This window comes from Phyllobates terribilis, unplaced genomic scaffold, assembly GCF_046119375.1.
Source record: "Phyllobates terribilis strain yellow unplaced genomic scaffold, ASM4611937v1 Scaffold_5__5_contigs__length_657084704, whole genome shotgun sequence".
NCBI lineage: Eukaryota > Metazoa > Chordata > Amphibia > Anura > Dendrobatidae > Phyllobates > Phyllobates terribilis.
The window spans coordinates 397,117,033-397,135,740 of NW_027362765.1; the positions used below are offsets into that span (position 1 = coordinate 397,117,033).

General features: G+C 42.3%; 2 protein-coding genes across 4 annotated transcripts in view; one reads left to right on the forward strand and one right to left on the reverse strand.

Annotated features, from left to right (window-relative positions):
• FANK1 (fibronectin type III and ankyrin repeat domains 1) overlaps positions 1–13,020 on the forward strand; it is a 113,788-nt gene extending 100,768 nt beyond the window's left edge. Inside the window, exon 11 of one of the 3 annotated variants that reach the window (XM_073685051.1) lies at positions 1,367–3,187. In XM_073685051.1, the coding sequence (XP_073541152.1) occupies positions 1,367–1,519 (153 nt within the window). In that variant the 3' untranslated portion in view covers positions 1,520–3,187. Of the gene's footprint in view, positions 1–1,366; positions 3,191–13,001 lie in introns of those variants that run through there. The other 2 variants (XM_073685050.1, XM_073685053.1) reach the window with 2 other exon arrangements.
• ADAM12 (ADAM metallopeptidase domain 12) overlaps positions 566–18,708 on the reverse strand; it is a 778,476-nt gene continuing 760,333 nt past the window's right edge. The window contains exon 23 of the mRNA XM_073685043.1: positions 566–5,018. Within this exon, the coding sequence (XP_073541144.1) occupies positions 4,961–5,018 (58 nt within the window). The 3' untranslated portion in view covers positions 566–4,960. The remainder of the gene's footprint in view (positions 5,019–18,708) is intronic.

Genomic DNA, 18,708 nt, shown 5'->3' on the forward strand with positions numbered 1-18,708 from the left:
TTCAGATGAAACAGGAAATACAGAGACCTGCAGTGATGGACATGTGACCATTATGGCCAGTGATAAGTTACCGCTGCAGCCAATCTCTTCAGATGAAACAGAAAATAAAGAGACCAGCAGTGGTGGACATGTGACCATTATGGCCAGTGATTGGCTGCAGTGGTAACTTATCTGTTCAGATGAAATACAGAGACCAGCAGTGGACATGTGACCATTCTGGCCAGTGATTGGCTGCAGTGGTAACTTATCTGTTCAGATGAAATACAGAGACCAGCAGTGGACATGTGACCATTCTGGCCAGTGATTGGCTGCAGTGGTCACAATATCCGCCCAGGTGAAGCAGAAAGTACAGAGACCAGCAGTGAAATGGCTAGTTTGGGGGGAATTGTAAGGTAAGTATTACGTCTTTAATTTCACCATTCTTAGTGGTTATAAAACAATTTTAGGTGGCCGACGACCCCTTTCATTCAAGACGCCTCACACAAACTAGGGACTGCTGTTTCTACAGACACATTCTGGATTACATGGACTTTCCGTCTATAGAATTTATTGCAATAAATTAAAATCAGAAACTCGGCATTTTGATCCATGGTTTATTGATTGGATTTGTAGAGTACAAAATTGCATTGAAAAGGTATTACTGGTCTGAAGAATTATATAGTAGAAACAGTGCATTCACAATGATAGGATCGGACATTGTCAACCTAATGGGGTTGTGTCTGATGGAAAGAAAACAAACAGCTCCACTCTTCTCCATAGGCTGTGTCTGGTACTGCAGCTCAGCCTAGCTTATGATTCATTTATATCCAGGCATCCTTCATAATCTCACTTATTTGGAAACAACAGGCCTGTATATTGTACAATTCAGTGAAACAATATTTTCCTACCACTTACAAGCACTCTCTTTATTACTTTACTTATTCATTCATTGTGCAATGAGCACAACCCCCATAGAAATGAATAGAGATGGCTGCAGACAAACGCTGCCACCTCTCCAATCATTCTGCACCGAGAACATCTGTTCTGGAGATGGCTGTGGGACCAGCATTTATCTGAAATGTATGGTATAACCCAGGAATATGCCATAAATGTCTATGGTCAAAATACCCCTTAAATGGGCTGTCCAATAAAAGAATAAAAAAGAAGCTCTGGCTGCTGTGAGCTGAAATAACCTATACCTTGTACTGTCAGTCTCCAGGTTACAACAGCTTCTCCGCTTTCAGAAAGAGCAGTGTGAGCGGCCTCCTCTTAGCCTCAACACCCATCATATTCTAACCCCAAAAATGTATTTATCGGTCTTTGCTGAAACCTGCTGATGATTTCCCTTGAATACATGTCAGTAAAATTTGTCTTGCATTTCCTCCAGAATCTGCAGCAGAAGTCTGAGGCAAAACCGCTGATTCAGATGAAGCTAATCCACCCACAGCTGCCCACTACAGTTTTCAGGTGGAATCCCACTGGAAACTGTTTCAACATGTCACTTATTGCAGCGGTTTTGGAAACTGCATTGGAAAAATAAACATGGCGCTATGAATAGCAATTGGCTTTTCCAACCAAATCTATGGGACATGTTTCGCCGGCATTTTTCTTGCAGTTTTGTAGGCACAAAATAGGGATCGATTCTGAAAACAAAATCTCCATCAAAAACTCCATGAACAGACGCTGAAAATGGGAAACTACTACATCAAAAGAAGGCCGAGTCTGAGAAGTTATTGGCGTTAATAAGGCGTTTCACAAATCGCTGCCCCCACATTGTCTTATGCCCATGCTTTCTTAAAGGGAATGTGCCGTCAGAAAATCAAAGTTTTGTGTTAAATATATTTAAAAAAAAAAATGTAGCTAATGTTTCTTTCCATATCAAAATCTGAAGAAAAAAATAGAGATCTTGCAATTGTCAAACTGGCCACTAGAGCTATTCTACAATCATACTTTCTGTTTCAGGAAATCCACAGGTACATTAGCAGCAATTCACGGACCCTACTGTTTGTGTTGAAGCATCTAATGAGTGTGCAGGAAGGGGAGAAGGTGAGCTGTGATATCTCCTATTCTGAATGGTGGATCCTGTGTTATCTACTGTATATAGAGGTGTTATCAGTCATTGTACAGGAGGAGGTGAGCTGTGCCATCATCTATTGTGAATGATAACACCTCTATATACGGTATATAACACAGAATCCATCAGTTATTGTACAGGAAGTGGTGAGCTGTGACATCGCCTATAGTGAATGGTGGATCCTGTGTTATCTACTGTATATAGAGGTGTTATCAGTCATTGTACAGGAGGGGGAGGTGAGCTGTGACATCGCCTATAGTGAATGGTGGATCCTGTGTTATCTACTTTATATAGAGGTGATATCAGTCATTGTACAGAAGGAGGAGGTGAGCTGTGATATCACCTATTGTGAATGGTGGATCCTGTGTTATCTACTGTCTATAGAGGTGTTATCGGTCATTGTAGAGGAGGGGGAGGAGGTGAGCTGAGACATCACCTATTGTGAATGGTGGATCCTATGTTATCTACCTTTTAATAACAGTGTTATCAGTCATTGTTGTTCTGCCTGTGATGATAATGAGACTTCTGAAAAGTCTTCCTGAAAGAACAGGAAATACAAGTATAAAATAGCTCCAGTGGTCAGTGTGAAAACTGCAAGATTTCTATTTTTTCTTAATACACGTCTACACTGCTTCTTACTGCTGTCTCATCATGTCTTATAGGTCTCTTGCTTCTGTCTGTGTGTGTGAATCTCTCAGGTCTGTGTGTGCTGTGTATAGGAGAGATCATAGCAGCGAGTCTCCATCCACTAGCTCAGAATCAATTGCAATTTAGAGCTTGCAGAGGAGAAAACTGGTGAAAAAGGCACAATACAAGTCATACATCGGCCAGAAATAGTGTTATTCTTCATGTACACACGAGAGATTATTATGAAAAGATATTTGGAAGTATAGGTACCCCTAACTACAAGTGCAAAGATCAAAGTTAGATATGACATCTAGGCGGCACATACAGATCTCTTCACCCCACATACTTATTCCTATACGTCTCCTTGAATTCTGCTTGTAAGAAAGCAGATATAAGTTATATTAGCACCATATTATATATGTAATGTGTTACTTTTTGTAAACATTATTTATATTATTGCCATTATGTGGCACATGTGCAGTAGTCAAACCCCGCAGAATTGTATTTAGCACCTTAGTGTCATTGTTTCACCACAGTATTGACTTTGATGCATTTTACACTTTGCATTTTTTTTATTTGTACATTTTGCTTTTTTTTTTTAATAGCAACTTTGCAATATCCTACTGTAAGGTGTATGCTGCTCCTGTGCAAGGCTATGTGTCTCCATGAATACAGACTGCAAATAAGCCAAGCAGTCTAATCTTAAAGGCATGTGTTACTTCCTTAAAGAAGGACATCCCATAGGGCTCATGTATACTCTGTGACCATAGAGGAACTGTATACATGGTTGAATATTTTTGATGCAATTTAGCAATAAATATATAATTTTAACGTGACGTTTGTGGGGTTGGGGGCGCATGTGGTGCAGTTGTTTCGAAAGAGGTATAAGAGGTTGGACCACAAAAAGCATTTATACCTATCTAAAGGATAAAGGTATGATCGCTGGGGATATGTCAGCTGGGATCTGAACCAATTACTAGAATGGGAGCACTGAGAACCAATTTCGAGGGAGTTTAAATAGTAGGTGGTCACACATGCTCTCACCCCATTAATGCCTATGGAACTAATAAAGAGAGCAGAGTATTTCTGTTGGCTATCTCCAACAATAGCACATTGAATGCAGCAGTAATATCCATGTGTAATCACAGCTTCAGGGACTATCCAAACCAAGCACAAGCGCTGCGTGCACCATATCATGGCTGAGCAGTTCAGTGCACCGTCCCACCTATTTGTGTTCCATCTATTTCTGCCATCTGGCTCATGTGAAGCCAAAGCTGTCAATCAAAGAAAGGGGCTTGGAGGGGGGGGGGCAGAAATAGATGCAAAATAAGTAGGTGGGAAGTTATACTGAACTGTTTGTCCACTCTAAGGGTCTGTGCTTGGTTTGAACAGTCATTTTATGTTGATAAATTCCGCTTAATTTATAGTCATCCAAAACAGCTCCTAATCTCGTGCATTGACATATAGGTTAACATGTTGACCGCCTGCCACTAGAGGGAGCTAAATGCACATCTATGTATGGTCAGTATGCAGCAAGCTCCCTCTAGTGGTGGCTACAGGCAGCCAAAATATAATCTTTCAACTCTATCCATAGGCAGAGGATTTGGAGCTTTTTATAAGAAAAAAACAGCATCGACCAGTATAAGTTATAATGAAAACTTAAATCAGCACAGAATGTTGAACAAAAGTAAAAACAGACTTTTACTTTAAATAAAGCCTTTGCCAACAATCAGTGCCGAGTTTGCAGGTACATTCGCTGCCATAGCACCGGACATATAGTATATTTAATACAGACTTACAAGATATCGATATATTGTAACATACAGCAATATACATGTATCTACCGAAAGCTTTATTGACTAAATGCTCATTGTAAATAGATGCTAAAAAATGGTAAAAAATAAGAGTGCAGATTTTACAAATAAAACCTCCAGTTATGAGTGTGCTTATTGATGCATACGTCTGGAAACGTATACTAGAAAATCGTAAAATACTTCAAGTGTACGAGACGTTATAAAAATATTTCCCTTCTTTGGAAAGTCATCTTTGGTTAAATATACCTAGCGCAATGCACTGCACTGTACTAAATATTCCACATAAATTAATAATTTACAAGTACCTGAGCAAGTACATACAGCATAGCACCAAAGGCGACAGCTCAGTCCTTATTTTATAGGATATGCCTCAGTTTTAGTAAATTAATAAAGTTCAGTTGACTCAGTAAACAGACTCCAACACGTGTCGGAGTGTAGTGCAAACTTCACACAAGGCCTGGACTCCTCACTTCAGGTGGGCCGGCTTGAAGATGGGTCGATGTGGTGGGACCTTTGGAGGGGGTCTGAAACCAAACAGAACAGTGCGTTATCCAGTGCAATTGAGCAATATATAACAGCTAGCCCTATTGAAAGTATCCCCCGCCCCCCATTGACCTCTCTATATTTCCTATATGACATTTGGCTTTTTCTGTCGATTGATCTTCATTCATTCAAATTATTAAACACAAAATAACTGAACACGTTCACCTCCTTTAAGTCGGTGTTGACTAGCAGCAACAGATCTTAGCGGAGGGTAATAGGACAACAATACCCACTGTTCAGGGATCCTGTCCTGCCAAGAATTGGTCAGCGGTTATCTTTTGGTTTATGGCTCGGATGACACCCTAATACCTATTGACTTAAGAAGTAATGGTCTGTGCAAGTTAAACCTGATTTTGGCGCACAAACAAGGTTAATATGTCTAGAAACTGCCTTCATTTTCATGCACTGTAATTTGCCATCTACTTTTTTTTTTTTTACTGGACAGTTTCACTTTATCAGCATTCTACCAGCATCATAGGTGTTGGATCCTTCTTTCCCCACTCCTAGCATGCATTGCTAGGAGTAAGGATCCTATGCATCTTAGCCCACCTCTCTGTTAAGAGCATATGTTTTTTGAGAGACTGAAGCGCAGAAGCAGAAACAAAGCTCCATCCCCACTTCCTGTAGAGAAACAAAGACCCGCCCCTACTTCCTGTAAAGAGACAAAGACTTAGCTCTACTTCCTGTAGAGACAAAGGCCTGCCCCTACTTCCTGTAAAGAGACAAAGACTTAGCTCTACTTCCTGTAGAGACAAAGGCCTGCCCCTACTTCCTGTAAAGAGACAAAGACTTGGCTCTACTTCCTGTAGAGAAACAAAGGCCTGCCCCTATTTCCTGTAAAGAGACAAAGACTTGGCTCTACTTCCTGTAGAGAAACAAAGGCCTGCCCCCACTTGCTGTAAAGTTACAAAGAGCTGCCCCTCAATTTCTATAAAGAGAAAAAGATCTACCCCACTTCCCGTAGAGAGACAAAAACCCGCCCCGAGTTCCTGTAAAGAGACAAACACCCGCCCCCACTTACTGTAGAAACTAAGACCTGCCCAACTTTTTGTAAAAATGCAAAGACCCGACCCACTTCCTGTAAATAGACAAATCCCCCAGTTATTGCAATCCATCTTGATGTCTGTGCTGCAAGAGACTGATTACACTTGACAACAGGCGGTGGACTGCATGTTACATAGAACGGAGGTAAGGCACAATTTTTTAAATAACAAGTGCACAATGCCACCCCTTTTATATATGACTGTGATAAGGGTCAGGTAGGATGGAGGATCTCCACCAAATTTTTGCCTACATCCTTCCCCCAACCATAATCTGGGCTGAGGTTCTAATAACAAATCTAATGAGTTTTTTGGGTGGAGAGAGTCCAATGAAGTATTTCTAGTATACAAAATTATCTTACAGGTTCAGTCGCATCTTGATGTTTTAGGACATGACTTTTAAGCGTAAAAGTAAAGTAAAATATAGAAAAAGCATATTTTTCCTGCTTCTCAAATACACAGATTTCAGTGGGAGCATCCTGGATCCTGAGCGCAGTCTTGTGATCGCCCTCCCTTTATGCTGAGCAGGAGAGGTCTCATTACACAACGATCAATGGGGTTGTGCTGACATGCAGTATTATATGCTGTAACGCCCATTTTTTCTCCCCTTGTACTTGACCTTGTAAAAGGGGACAAGCAAAGGCGAAACAGATGAACTCGTAATTGTCCGCAATGTTATGTATCACGGTGCAGTATACATGTCATGCAGCTTTGGTATAAATACTGCACAGTAGTTGCACAGTCACTGTACCGTTATAGCGGTGCTGTCATAGCTGTCAAAAGGGCTGAAAGTGGTGGAGTTTCATCTGGTCCGAGCAGTGTTAGCTAGGATCGAGGGGGTGATTTACCATCTGGAAATATTGGCCGTTGTGCTGTTGACGATGAGATTATGAGGCCATAATAAGAATTTACATGCCATACCAAGCTTTATTAGTAAATACCTTCCCCATTCCTTCCAGTTATGAAAATTAGTGACCCTTCAACATTGCAAATAGAACAAAATACAATGTAATGTTCTAACGATTGCCAATATCTCGTCTCCATCTTACAAATGTATTGCAGTGATTTGTTTTTTAACTGTGGAGCTCAGGTACAATATTGTCACAGTTCTGGAAGTGAGAGACATTATGGGGTTGAGAATCTCATCAAAACAGTTGGCAAAAAAAAATAGTAATTTCATGTTAATACAACAGTGCATTTGTAGAAACATAAAAAGTACACGAGGCAAGGCTGTGCATATCTGCCCTATAGTGACTTCTGATTTTATGTTCTGCAGTAATGCAGTACTACTTCTACTCAGGAAAAATGTGCACCCTATCATACTTCAAGGGTTTTCCCTTCAGTAATGGGTTACAGTGCCCTTTTAAGCACCACTCAAGCGTTTGTTTTTTAGCGCTAGAGTGGTGCTACTAATCTAATTCCTCTATTCTTTCTCTGCACAGCCGCACAGTCCTCACTAATATTTCTCTGCACAGCCGCACAGTCCTCACTAATATTTCTCTGCACAGCCGCACAGTCCTCACTAATATTTCTCTGCACAGCCGCACAGTCCTCACTAATATTTCTCTGCACTGCCGAACAGTCCTCACTAATGTTTCTCTGCACAGCCGCACAGTCCTCTCTAATATTTCTCTGCACAGCCGCACAGTACTCTCTAATATTTCTCTGCACAGCCGCACAGTCCTCTCTATTCTTTCCCTGCACAGCCGCACAGTCCTCTCTATTCTTTCTCTGCACAGCCGCACAGTCCTCACTATTCTTTCCCTGCACAGCCGCACAGTCCTCTCTATTCTTTCTCTGCACAGCCGCTCAGTCCTCTCTATTCTTTCTCTGCACAGCCGCACAGTCCTCTCTATTATTTCTCTATTTTTTCTATGCACAGTCCTCTTTATTGTTTCTCTCCACAGCCTCAAAGTCTGCTAAATTTCTTCACTGCACTGATGGACAGTCCTCTCTATTCTTTCTTTACACATCCTTACAGTCCTTTCTATTCCTTGCTTGCACCACCGCACAGTCCTCTCTATTACTTCCCTGCACAGTCCTCTCTATTCTTTCCCTACATAGGTGTACAGTCCTCTCTATTATTTGCTTGCACCACCGCACAGTCCTGTATTATTTCCCTGCACGGTCCTCTCTATTTCCCTACACAACCACACAGTCCTCTCTATTCTTTCCCTTAACAGCCGTACAGTCCTCAATATTCTTTCTCTGCACTGCCACACAGTTCTCTCTAATCTTTCCCTGCACAGCTGCACAGTCCTCTCTGTTCTTTCTCTGCACAGCTGCACAGTCCTATCTATTCTTTCCCTGAACAGTCCACTCTATTCTTTCTATGCACTGCCGTACAGTCCACTCTATTCCTTCCCTGCACAGCAGCGCAGTCCTTTCTATTCTTTCCCTGCACAGTCCTATCTGTTCTTTCTCTGCAGTCCACTCTATTCCTTCCCTGCACAGGTACACAGTCCTATCTATTCTTTCTCTGCACAGTCCTCTCTGTTCTTTCTCTGCACAGCCGCACAGTCCTCTCTATTCTTTCCCTGCACAGTCCTCTCTATTCTTTCCCTGCACAGTCCTCTCTATTGTTTCTCTGCACAGTCCTCTCTATTCTTTCCCTGCACAGTCCTCTCGATTCTTTCTCTGCACAACAGCACAGTCCTATCTATTCTTTCCCTGCACAGTCCTCTCTATTCTTTCTATGCACTGCCGTACAGTCCACTCTGTTCCTTCCCTGCACAAATACACAGTCCTATCTATTCTTTTCCTGCACAGTCCTATTCTTTCTCTGCACAGTCCTCTCTATTCTTTCTCTGCACAGCCGCACAGTCCTCTCTATTCTTTCTCTGCATAGCCGCACAGTCCTCTCTATTCTTTCTCTGCACAGCCGCACAGTCCTCTCTATTCTTTCTCTGCACAGCCGCACAGTCCTCTCTATTCTTTCTCTGCACAGCCGCACAGTCCTCTCTATTCTTTCTCTGCACAGCCCTCTCTATTCTTTCCCTGCAAAGTCCTCTCTATTCTTTCTTTGCACAGCCGCACAGTAATATCTATTCTTTCCCTGCACAGTCCTCTCTATTCTTTCTCTGCACAGCTGCACAGTCCTCTCTATTCTTTCTCTGCACAGCCGCACAGTCCTCTCTATTCTTTCCCTGCAAAGTCCTCTCTATTCTTTTTGCACAGCCGCACAGTAATATCTATTCTTTCCCTGCACAGTCCTCTCTATTCTTTCTCTGCACAGCTGCACAGTCCTCTCTATTCTTTCTTTGCATAGCCGCACAGTCCTCTCTATTTCTACCCTGCACAGCCGCACAGTCCTATCTATTCTTTCCCTGCACAGTCCTATCTATTCTTTCTCTGCACAGCTGCACAGTCCTCTCTATTCTTTCTTTGCACAGCAGCACAGTCCTATCTATTCTTTCCCTGCACAGTCCTCTCTATTCTTTCTCTGCACAGCTGCACAGTCCTCTCTATTCTTTCCCTGCAAAGTCCTCTCTATTCTTTCCCTGCACAGTCCTCTCTATTCTTTCTCTGCACAGCCGCACAGTCCTCTCTATTCTTTCCCTGCAAAGTCCTCTCTATTCTTTCCTTGCAAAGTCCTCTCTATTCTTTCCCTGCACAGTCCTCTCTATTCTTTCTGTGCACAGCCGCACAGTCCTCTCTATTCTTTCCCTGCAAAGTCCTCTCTATTCTTTCCCTGCAAAGTCCTCTCTATTCTTTCCCTGCAAAGTCCTCTCTATTCTTTCCCTGCACAGTCCTCTCTATTCTCTCTCTGCACAGCTGCACAGTCCTCTCTTTTCTTTCTCTGCACAGCAATAGTCCTCTCTATTCTTTCTTTGCACAGCCGCACAGTCCTCTCTATTCTTTCTCTGCACAGCCATAGTCCTCTCTATTATTTCTCTGCACAGCTGCACAGTCCTTTCTATTCTTTCTCTGCACTGCCATAGTCCTCTCTATTCTTTCTCTGCACTGCCATAGTCCTCTCTATTCTTTCTCTGCACAGCTGCACAGTCCTCTCTATTCTTTCTCTGCACAGCCATAGTCCTCTCTATTCTTTCCCTGCACAGTCCTCTCTATTCTTTCTCTGCACAGCCATAGTCCTCTCTATTATTTCTCTGCACAGCTGCACAGTCCTCTCTATTCTTTCTCTGCACAGCCATAGTCCTCTCTATTCTTTCCCTGCACAGTCCTCTCTATTCTTTCTCTGCACAGCCATAGTCCTCTCTATTCTTTCTCTGCACAGCTGCACAGTCCTTTCTATTCTTTCTCTGTACAGCCATAGTCCTCTCTATTCTTTCCCTGCACAGTCCTCTCTATTCTTTCTCTGCACAGCTGCACAGTCCTCTCTATTCTTTCTCTGCACAGCTGCACAGTCCTCTCTATTCTTTCTCTGCACAGCTGCACAGTCCTCTCTATTCTTTCTCTGCACAGCTGCACAGTCCTCTCTATTCTTTCTCTGCACTGCCATAGTCCTCTCTATTCTTTCTTTGCACAGCCGCATAGTCCTCTCTATTTCTACCCTGCACAGCCGCACCGACCTTATGAATGTTACCATAAACCCCTTGACTATTCTAGACCACTAGGTATGTTGGTATTGTTTCCTTCAGAACCCCAAGTTAACCAGGAATTTTGTTGGGAAGCTATTCACTAAAATAGATTGCTATTAAGATCTCCATAAACTTATTAAGGGTTTGTTCAGTCTGGGCGAATACGATGCAGATTTTCCAGATGTAAAGTATGTGGCACATTACAGGTTTTACAAAATCTCATCCACACACTGAAAAAAATCTGTGCGGAAATTGACTTGAGGTGTGTATTTTTATGCGGTGGCATGTCAATTTATGTTGGATATTTTCACTACGGATTTCTGCTTTGATGTGGTCATAAATGAACTTAGAAGATGATTCATGAGAAGAGAGATAAGACTTAAAGACTGAGAATATAGACGAGCTCACTGACTGATTCACTTGTAACTTAGTCTGCAGTCTCCTATGTATAGTGATATACAGAAGCTGTGAAATCTAAGCAGTTCAATATTTCTATTGAAACAACATTTTTTTTTACCAAAAACAAAAACAAAAATGTCTACAAAGATGGTAATATCCTTTAAGAGGTTGTGCTTGTGAGACAACACCCTTTAAATTGGGAGAATATTCTTCTCAGCAAGTGTGGAGCAAAATCTGTAGATTTTATCCTGGATTGTGCTGCTGATTAAAATCCCCCGCTCCATTTACAATACATTGCTACATATTTGTAACGCACCCAACCCGCAGCAATTCTGCTATGTGTGAATATGGCTCATTTTACTATCCAGAAAACCATGAATTCATGAATTTCTGATCAGCTGCAGATCAGCGCACGTCTTTGGTATTTACCACTTTGTGAACAGCCTTTCATGCTTTTTTTTTTATTGGAAAGATAATGAATTTTCACTTGTACGGAAAATCTGTCTTTAATTCATTGTAGGTGTTGTACTCGAGCAGTGGGAACACTGTTAGTATTACTGAATAAATAGCCTCCGCAGTGCAAAGACCACACACTGTAATAAATCTAACAGCCCGGGGATCTTCGTACAGCGATGAATCTGAGCTGGTGCTTTCTGTTTTGCAGTCTTTTAAGTTTGTCTCCTCTCTATCGTAGATCAAGAAGGTAATGCACTTGTGCATTGAGAGGGACACTAATAAATGGACTCCAAGCATGGGCCTTTCCTAGCCGCATAATCTACAACCAGAAGGAAAGTGCGCTCTGCCTTCTCTTCCAATTACAGTTGCGGTTCTTTCCAGGGTTGAATACATCTCACATTATATAATGTTGTGAACGCCAAATCTACTCAGTCAATTTGACTACTTGATCCAAAACTCATGCCTTACAGCAGGGATGTCAAACTCAAAACACACAGAGGGCCAAAATGAAAAACTTGGACAAAGTCACAGGCCAACCAGTATACAGAATAATGGACCCCACACAGTCCTCCATACAGAATAATAGATAGTCCTCCATACACAATAATGGGCCCCACATAGTCCTCCATACAGTATAATGGCCCCACATAGTCCTCCATACAGAATAATAGGCCCCACATAGTCCTACATACAGAATAGTGGACCCCCCATAGTCCTCCATACAAAATGAAGGGCCCTACATAATCCCCCATACAGTATAATGGGCCTCACATAGTCCTCCATACAGTATAATTGGCCCCCCATAGTCCTCCATACAGAATAATAGGCCCCCCATAGTCCTCCATACAGAATAATAGGCCCCAGATAGTCCTCCATATAATATAATGGGCCTCGCATAGTTCTACATCTAACAATATATAATGTTGTGAACGCCAAATCTACTCAATCAATTTGACTACTTGATCCAAAACTCATGCCTTACAGCAGGGATGTCAAACTCAAAACACACAGAGGGCCAAAATAAAAAACTTGGACAAAGTCACGGGCCAACCAGTATACAGTATAATGGACCCCACACAGTCCTCCATACACAATAATGGGCCCCACATAGTCCTCCATGCAGTATAATGGGCCCCACATAGTCCTCCATACAGAATAATAGGCCCCAGATAGTCCTCCATATAATATAATGGGCCTTGCATAGTTCTACATACAGAATAATGGGCCCCACATAGGGATGGCGGTTCTGGTGTCGCAGGCCAAATATGACCACTCTGCGTGCCAGATTTGGCCCACGGGCCAGAGTTTGACACGTATGTCTTACACACATTTGACAGTTTCAGTTTTTTGTGAATAAGGGGAGTTTTCAGGGTTGGACATCCTATAGGGGCAGACAATACGGCAGTTGTAGGGCCATTGGAGAAAGAGGGTCCAACCCTGATTGGCTTTACTATCCAGTACTTTGAAGCATTGGGGAAGAAAGTAAAAGAACTGGATGCGCAGGTAGTTTTTTCTTCTATCCTTCCAGTAGACGGGCATGGCGTCAGGAGATGGAACAGGATCCTTGATGTGAACAACTGGCTGAGACGATGGTGCAGACAACAAGGATTTGGATTCCTGGACCACGGTGTGAATTACCTCTATGACGGACTCCTTGCCAGAGACGGACTACACCTCAACAAACCCGGGAAACACACATTCGCCAGGAGACTCGCAACACTCATCAGGAGGGCGTTAAACTAGAAGAAGAGGGGATGGGAAGAAAAACGCTGGACACGAACATGCAACCAGAGAACATACTAATGAAAGATATGAAGTGCGACAAAGAAGGTCCAAGACAAGATACTTGGAAGGGAGGTAAGAAAATTTCTAATACAATCCACAGGGAGAAGATTGGAACAAAACAAAATCGTGTAAACTGCGTGCTAGCAAATGCCAGGAGCCTGACAAACAAGATGGATGAACTGGAAGCAGAAATATCTACAGGTAACTATGACATAGTGGGAATAACCGAGACATGGTTGGATGAAAGCTATGACTGGGCAGTTAACTTACAGGGTTACAGTCTGTTTAGAAGGGATCGAAGAAGTCGGAAAGGGGGTGGAGTCTGTCTATATGTAAAGACGTGTCTAAAGCCTACAATACGGGAGGATGTATGGGAGGGAAATGAGGAGGTCGAGTCCTTATGGGTGGAGATACATGGGGCAAAAAACAATAACAAAATTATCATAGGAGTCTGTTATAATCCACCAAATATAGCAGAAGCCACGGAAAGTCTATTAATGAGACAAATAGACGAAGTAGCAAAAAATAACGAGGTGATTATTACGGGGGACTTCAACTACCCCGATATAGACTGGGAAACCGAAAGCTGTAGATCTCAGAAAGGAAACAGGTTTCTGTCAATTATCAAAGACAATTATTTGTCACAACTTGTGCAGGAACCAACTAGAGGGACGGCCCTTTTAGACTTAATATTAACTAACAGGCCAGACAGAATAACTGAGGTGCAGGTCGGGGGGCACCTGGGAAATAGTGACCACAACATTATACAATTCCACATGTGCTTCAGTAGGTGCCCAGCAAGGGGGTCACAAAAACACTGAACTTCAGGAGGGCAAAGTTTGATCAGCTAAGAGATGCCCTTCACCTTATAGACTGGGATAGTATCTTCAGTAATAGGAGCACGGATAGAAAATGGGAAATTTTCAAAACAGTCCTACATAGTCACTGTAGAAGGTACATACCTTATGGGAATAAAAGGGCGAGGAATAGGAGGAAGCCAATGTGGCTAAATAAGGAAGTCAAGAGGGCAATGAAAAACAAAAAAAGGGCTTTCGGTAAACTTAAACAAGAAGGCAGCGAGGAAGCGCTAATATCTTATAGGGAAAAAAACAAAATCTGTAAGAAACAAATAAGAATAGCAAAAGAGGAGACAGAGAGACTAATTGCCAAGGAAAGTAAAACGAATCCCAAACTGTTCTTTAACTATATAAACAGTAAAAGGATTAAAACTGATGGCGTTGGCCCATTGAAAAATAACCTGGGTAAAATCATAGAGGGCGATGAGGGTAAAGCAAACCTTCTCAATAGCTTCTTCTCCACTGTTTTCACAAAAGAAAACAATTTATCGGAGGAAATGCAGAGTGATAAAGTAAACCCTCCGCTAAATATCACCCACCTAACCCAGGAGGAAGTTCAGAAACGCCTAAATAATATCAAAATAGACAGGTCACCAGGCCCAGATGGCATACACCCCCGGGTACTAAAAGAATTAAGTAATGTGATAGACAGACCGCTGTATCTTATATTCAAGCACTCTTTATGGACAGGGACTGTCCCACTAGACTGGCGCCAAGCAAATGTGGTACCAATATTCAAAAAGGGGTCTAAAAGTGACCCTGGGAACTATAGACCAGTCAGCTTAACGTCTGTTGTGGGTAAATTGTTTGAAGGATTTCTTAGAGATGCTATTGTAGAATATCTTAATGATAATAACTGTCTAACTCCATATCAACATGGATTCAGGAGGGATCGCTCCTGCCAAACAAACCTGATGGCCTTCTACGAGGAGGTGAGCTCACAGCTGGACCGGGGAGAGTCAGTGGATGTTGTAGACCTTGACTTCTCCAAAGCGTTTGATACCGTGCCACACAAAAGGTTGGTATATAAAATGAGAATGCTTGGTCTGGGGGATAATGTGTGCAAGTGGGTAAATAGCTGGCTGAGTGATAGAAAGCAGAGGGTGGTTATCAATGGAGTAAGCTCAGGGGGTGTCAGGGTTACTAGCGGGGGGCCTCAAGGGTCTGTCTTGGGCCCTATATTATTTAATATATTTATTAATGATCTAGTGGAAGGGTTGCATAGTAAAATAGCAATATTTGCAGATGATACTAAACTTTGTAAAGTAGTTAATACAGATGAGGATAGGGCACAGCTACAGGAGGATTTAGATAAATTGGGGAGTTGGGCCAAAAAATGGCAAATGGGGTTCAATGCCGATAAATGTAAGGTCATGCACATGGGAAAGAAAAACAGCAGTCACCCATACATATTAAATGGGAAACCGTTGGGGAAATCTGACATGGAGAAGGACCTGGGCGTCTTGGTTAACAGCAAATTAAATTGGAGTGCCCAGTGTCAGGCAGCAGCTATGAAGGCAAATAGAGTCATGGCATGCATCAGAAGAGGAATAGGGGCATATGATGAGAACATTATTCTTCCTCTGTATAAAGCGCTGGTAAGGCCACACTTAGAATATTGTGCACAGTTCTGGGCTACAGTGCTCAGGAAAGACATATTGGAGCTAGAGAGGGTACAAAGGAGGGCGACTAAGGTAATAAAGGGAATGGAGGGACTAGAATACCCAGAGAGGTTGTCAAAATTAGGCCTATTTACGTTGGAAAAGAGAAGGCTTAGGGGAGACCTCATAAACATATATAAATACATCAGGGGGCAGTACAGAGATCTCTCCCATGACCTGTTTATACCAAGGATGGTGACAAAGACGAGGGGGCACACTATGCGTCTGGAGGAAAGGAGGTTCCTGCACCAGCATAGAAGGGGATTCTTTACGGTCAGAGCTGTGAGACTCTGGAACTCTCTGGGAGAGGAAGTGGTGATGTCCAACTCACTTAATGAGTTCAAGAGAGGCCTGGATGCCTTTCTTGAGAACAATAAAATTACATCTTATGCTTAGTTAATTAATCCAGGGATTCAATCTGACTGCCAGATTGGTGTCGGGAAGTGAATTTTTCCTCAATGATGTAAATTGGCCTATACCGCATGGTTTTTTTTTGCCTTCCCCTGGATCAACGCTGCGGAATAGCTGCAGTGCACAAGAAATAGGCTGAACTGGATGGACGCTTGTCTTTTTTCGGCCTTATAAACTATGTAACTATGTAACTATGTAACCGATTGCCCTCCCCAGAGGAACTACATTGTGAGAAAGGGTGGCTGAAGAGTTATTAAAAAATAGGAAGAAAGAAACACCTTCTGGGTGGATACTCTGGCATCATAGGTGGGCCGGATTTAATTCTTGTGATGGGCCCCCTGTATACACCAGTGGGTGTGTTTATGACATCATGGTGTGTGCGATATTCATAATACCAGTGATTGACATCAAAATGTTGCACCAAATAAGGCCAAATACTATATATATATAACTAAGAATGAAGATGTATTCCTGGAATCACCACAACCTGTATGTTCTATCAAGACAAGATTCCTTCTCCTTCGATTCCTTAAAAGGGGTGTCACGGTTTCAACATTGACCGTGGCCAAGGAACTCTGTGAGTGACAGTTCAGCCGCCCAATGGGATCTGGACTGTGCTGAATTCTCTGTTTTGTGAGTGACAGTCTTGTTATCCAATCTGATCCTGAGGCGTGCTGGGTTGTCAGCATTTTGATTGCTGCTCTATCTGGTTTAGTCTGTGGGTGTTTCCCCAAGTACCTCACAGTCCTTAATCATTTTCAAGGTATTTAGATGGCTATCTGTTAGAAGTCAGTGTCAGTTGTGGCTTTGCTTAACTTAGGCATTTGCTTAGCCCTGTGTCTGTTTCCTCTGACCTTGTTGCCGGACCTAGGATTTGTCGTGACTATTCTTGTAGATTATCCCTCCTTCTCTTGACGCTCTCTGACTTCGGGTATCTGACTTTGCCTCTATTTGTTTACTCCCTTGTCTTGACGTACCCTTCTGGCATTTGACCCCGGACCTCGGACTTCCTGATTACCCTTTCTCACAGCTTGTCTGTGAGTAGTGACTCAGCTGCACAGGGGGAATCTGATGACTCTCACTTCTACATTCTTAGGGTAGAGAAGAGGCTGTTGTGGCATCTGTCGGAAACATGACATGACGCGCACAGAAGCTGCCCACATATGCCAGAGAGGAAAAGGAACCAACTGTTTGGCTTCTGACCCTGCAGATAGTGGATGAGACTATACATAGACTAAGAAAGCACTATACCTATCCAGCTGACGGGCGCCATGTCCGCACCACCTTTACCTCCCAAAGTAAATGGATATTAGCTCTCCTCCAGTAGGAAGAAATCACACTCATGTGCCTACTATAGGTGACTACCTGTAATTAATGTCCAACCCATTAAAGGGGTTATACCAGGATCACACTTATCACCTATCCACAGACAGGCTGGGACCGTCACCAATGGTGAAAAGGGAGGTTCTGGGCTTTTCTCCAAGTCTATGTGACTGACCGAGATAACCAGATACAGCGCTGTATTTTTGTCAGTCCCATAGACAATAGCTGGAGCAACAGTGCGCCAGTCCAGACAGCTTGGGACCTTTATTCTTGCGATCAGTTGGAGGTCCGAGCGCCGCGGTAATTTGTGATGTTGGTACAAGCCCTTTAAAGAGCCTTGAAACCTGCCTAAGGATATCAATAAAACCAGAGATACCCCTCTGTAGTCAGCTGGACCAAAGGGTTTGCTTCTTGTCAGTACAGACAATATGTTTGGTGATGTGATTGTACCCAGATGATGTCATGTTCAGAAAAACATAAAATCACCAGCTACATAGAAAGAAAGTCTGATTTACTGCATGGCTGAGCAACTGGAAAGTGTTGTGCTTTTGTATCTATTAGATATCTATTATCTGTCTATGTACAGTATCTATGTAATATCTATCTATCATCTCATATTTCTCTACCACTTATTATATAACTATCTAATATCTCATATCCATTTCTCATATCTATCTATATATCTATCTATCTTTCTCATGTCTAATACTGTAGCTATGAAATATCTATTTATGTAATATTTCTCTATACATGCATCCATAATTTTTTCCATCCTGCTACTGTATCCATCCATCTATCTATCTTTCCATCCATCTATCTATCTTTCCATCCATCTATCTATCTATCTTTCCATCCATCTATCTATCTTTCCATCCATCTATCTATCTATCTATCTATCTTTCCATCCATCCATCTATCTATCTTTCCATCCATCTATCTATCTTTCCATCCATCCATCTATCTATCTTTCCATCCATCTATCTATCTTTCCATCCATCCATCTATCTTTCCATCCATCTATCTATCTATCCATTCATCTTTCCATCCTGCTACTGTATCCATCCATCTATCTATCTTTCCAACCATCTATCTATCTTTCCATCCATCCATCTATCTATCTATCTTTCCATCCATCTATCTATCTATCTTTCCATCCATCTATCTATCTAGTTTTTCCATCCATCCATCTATCTATCTT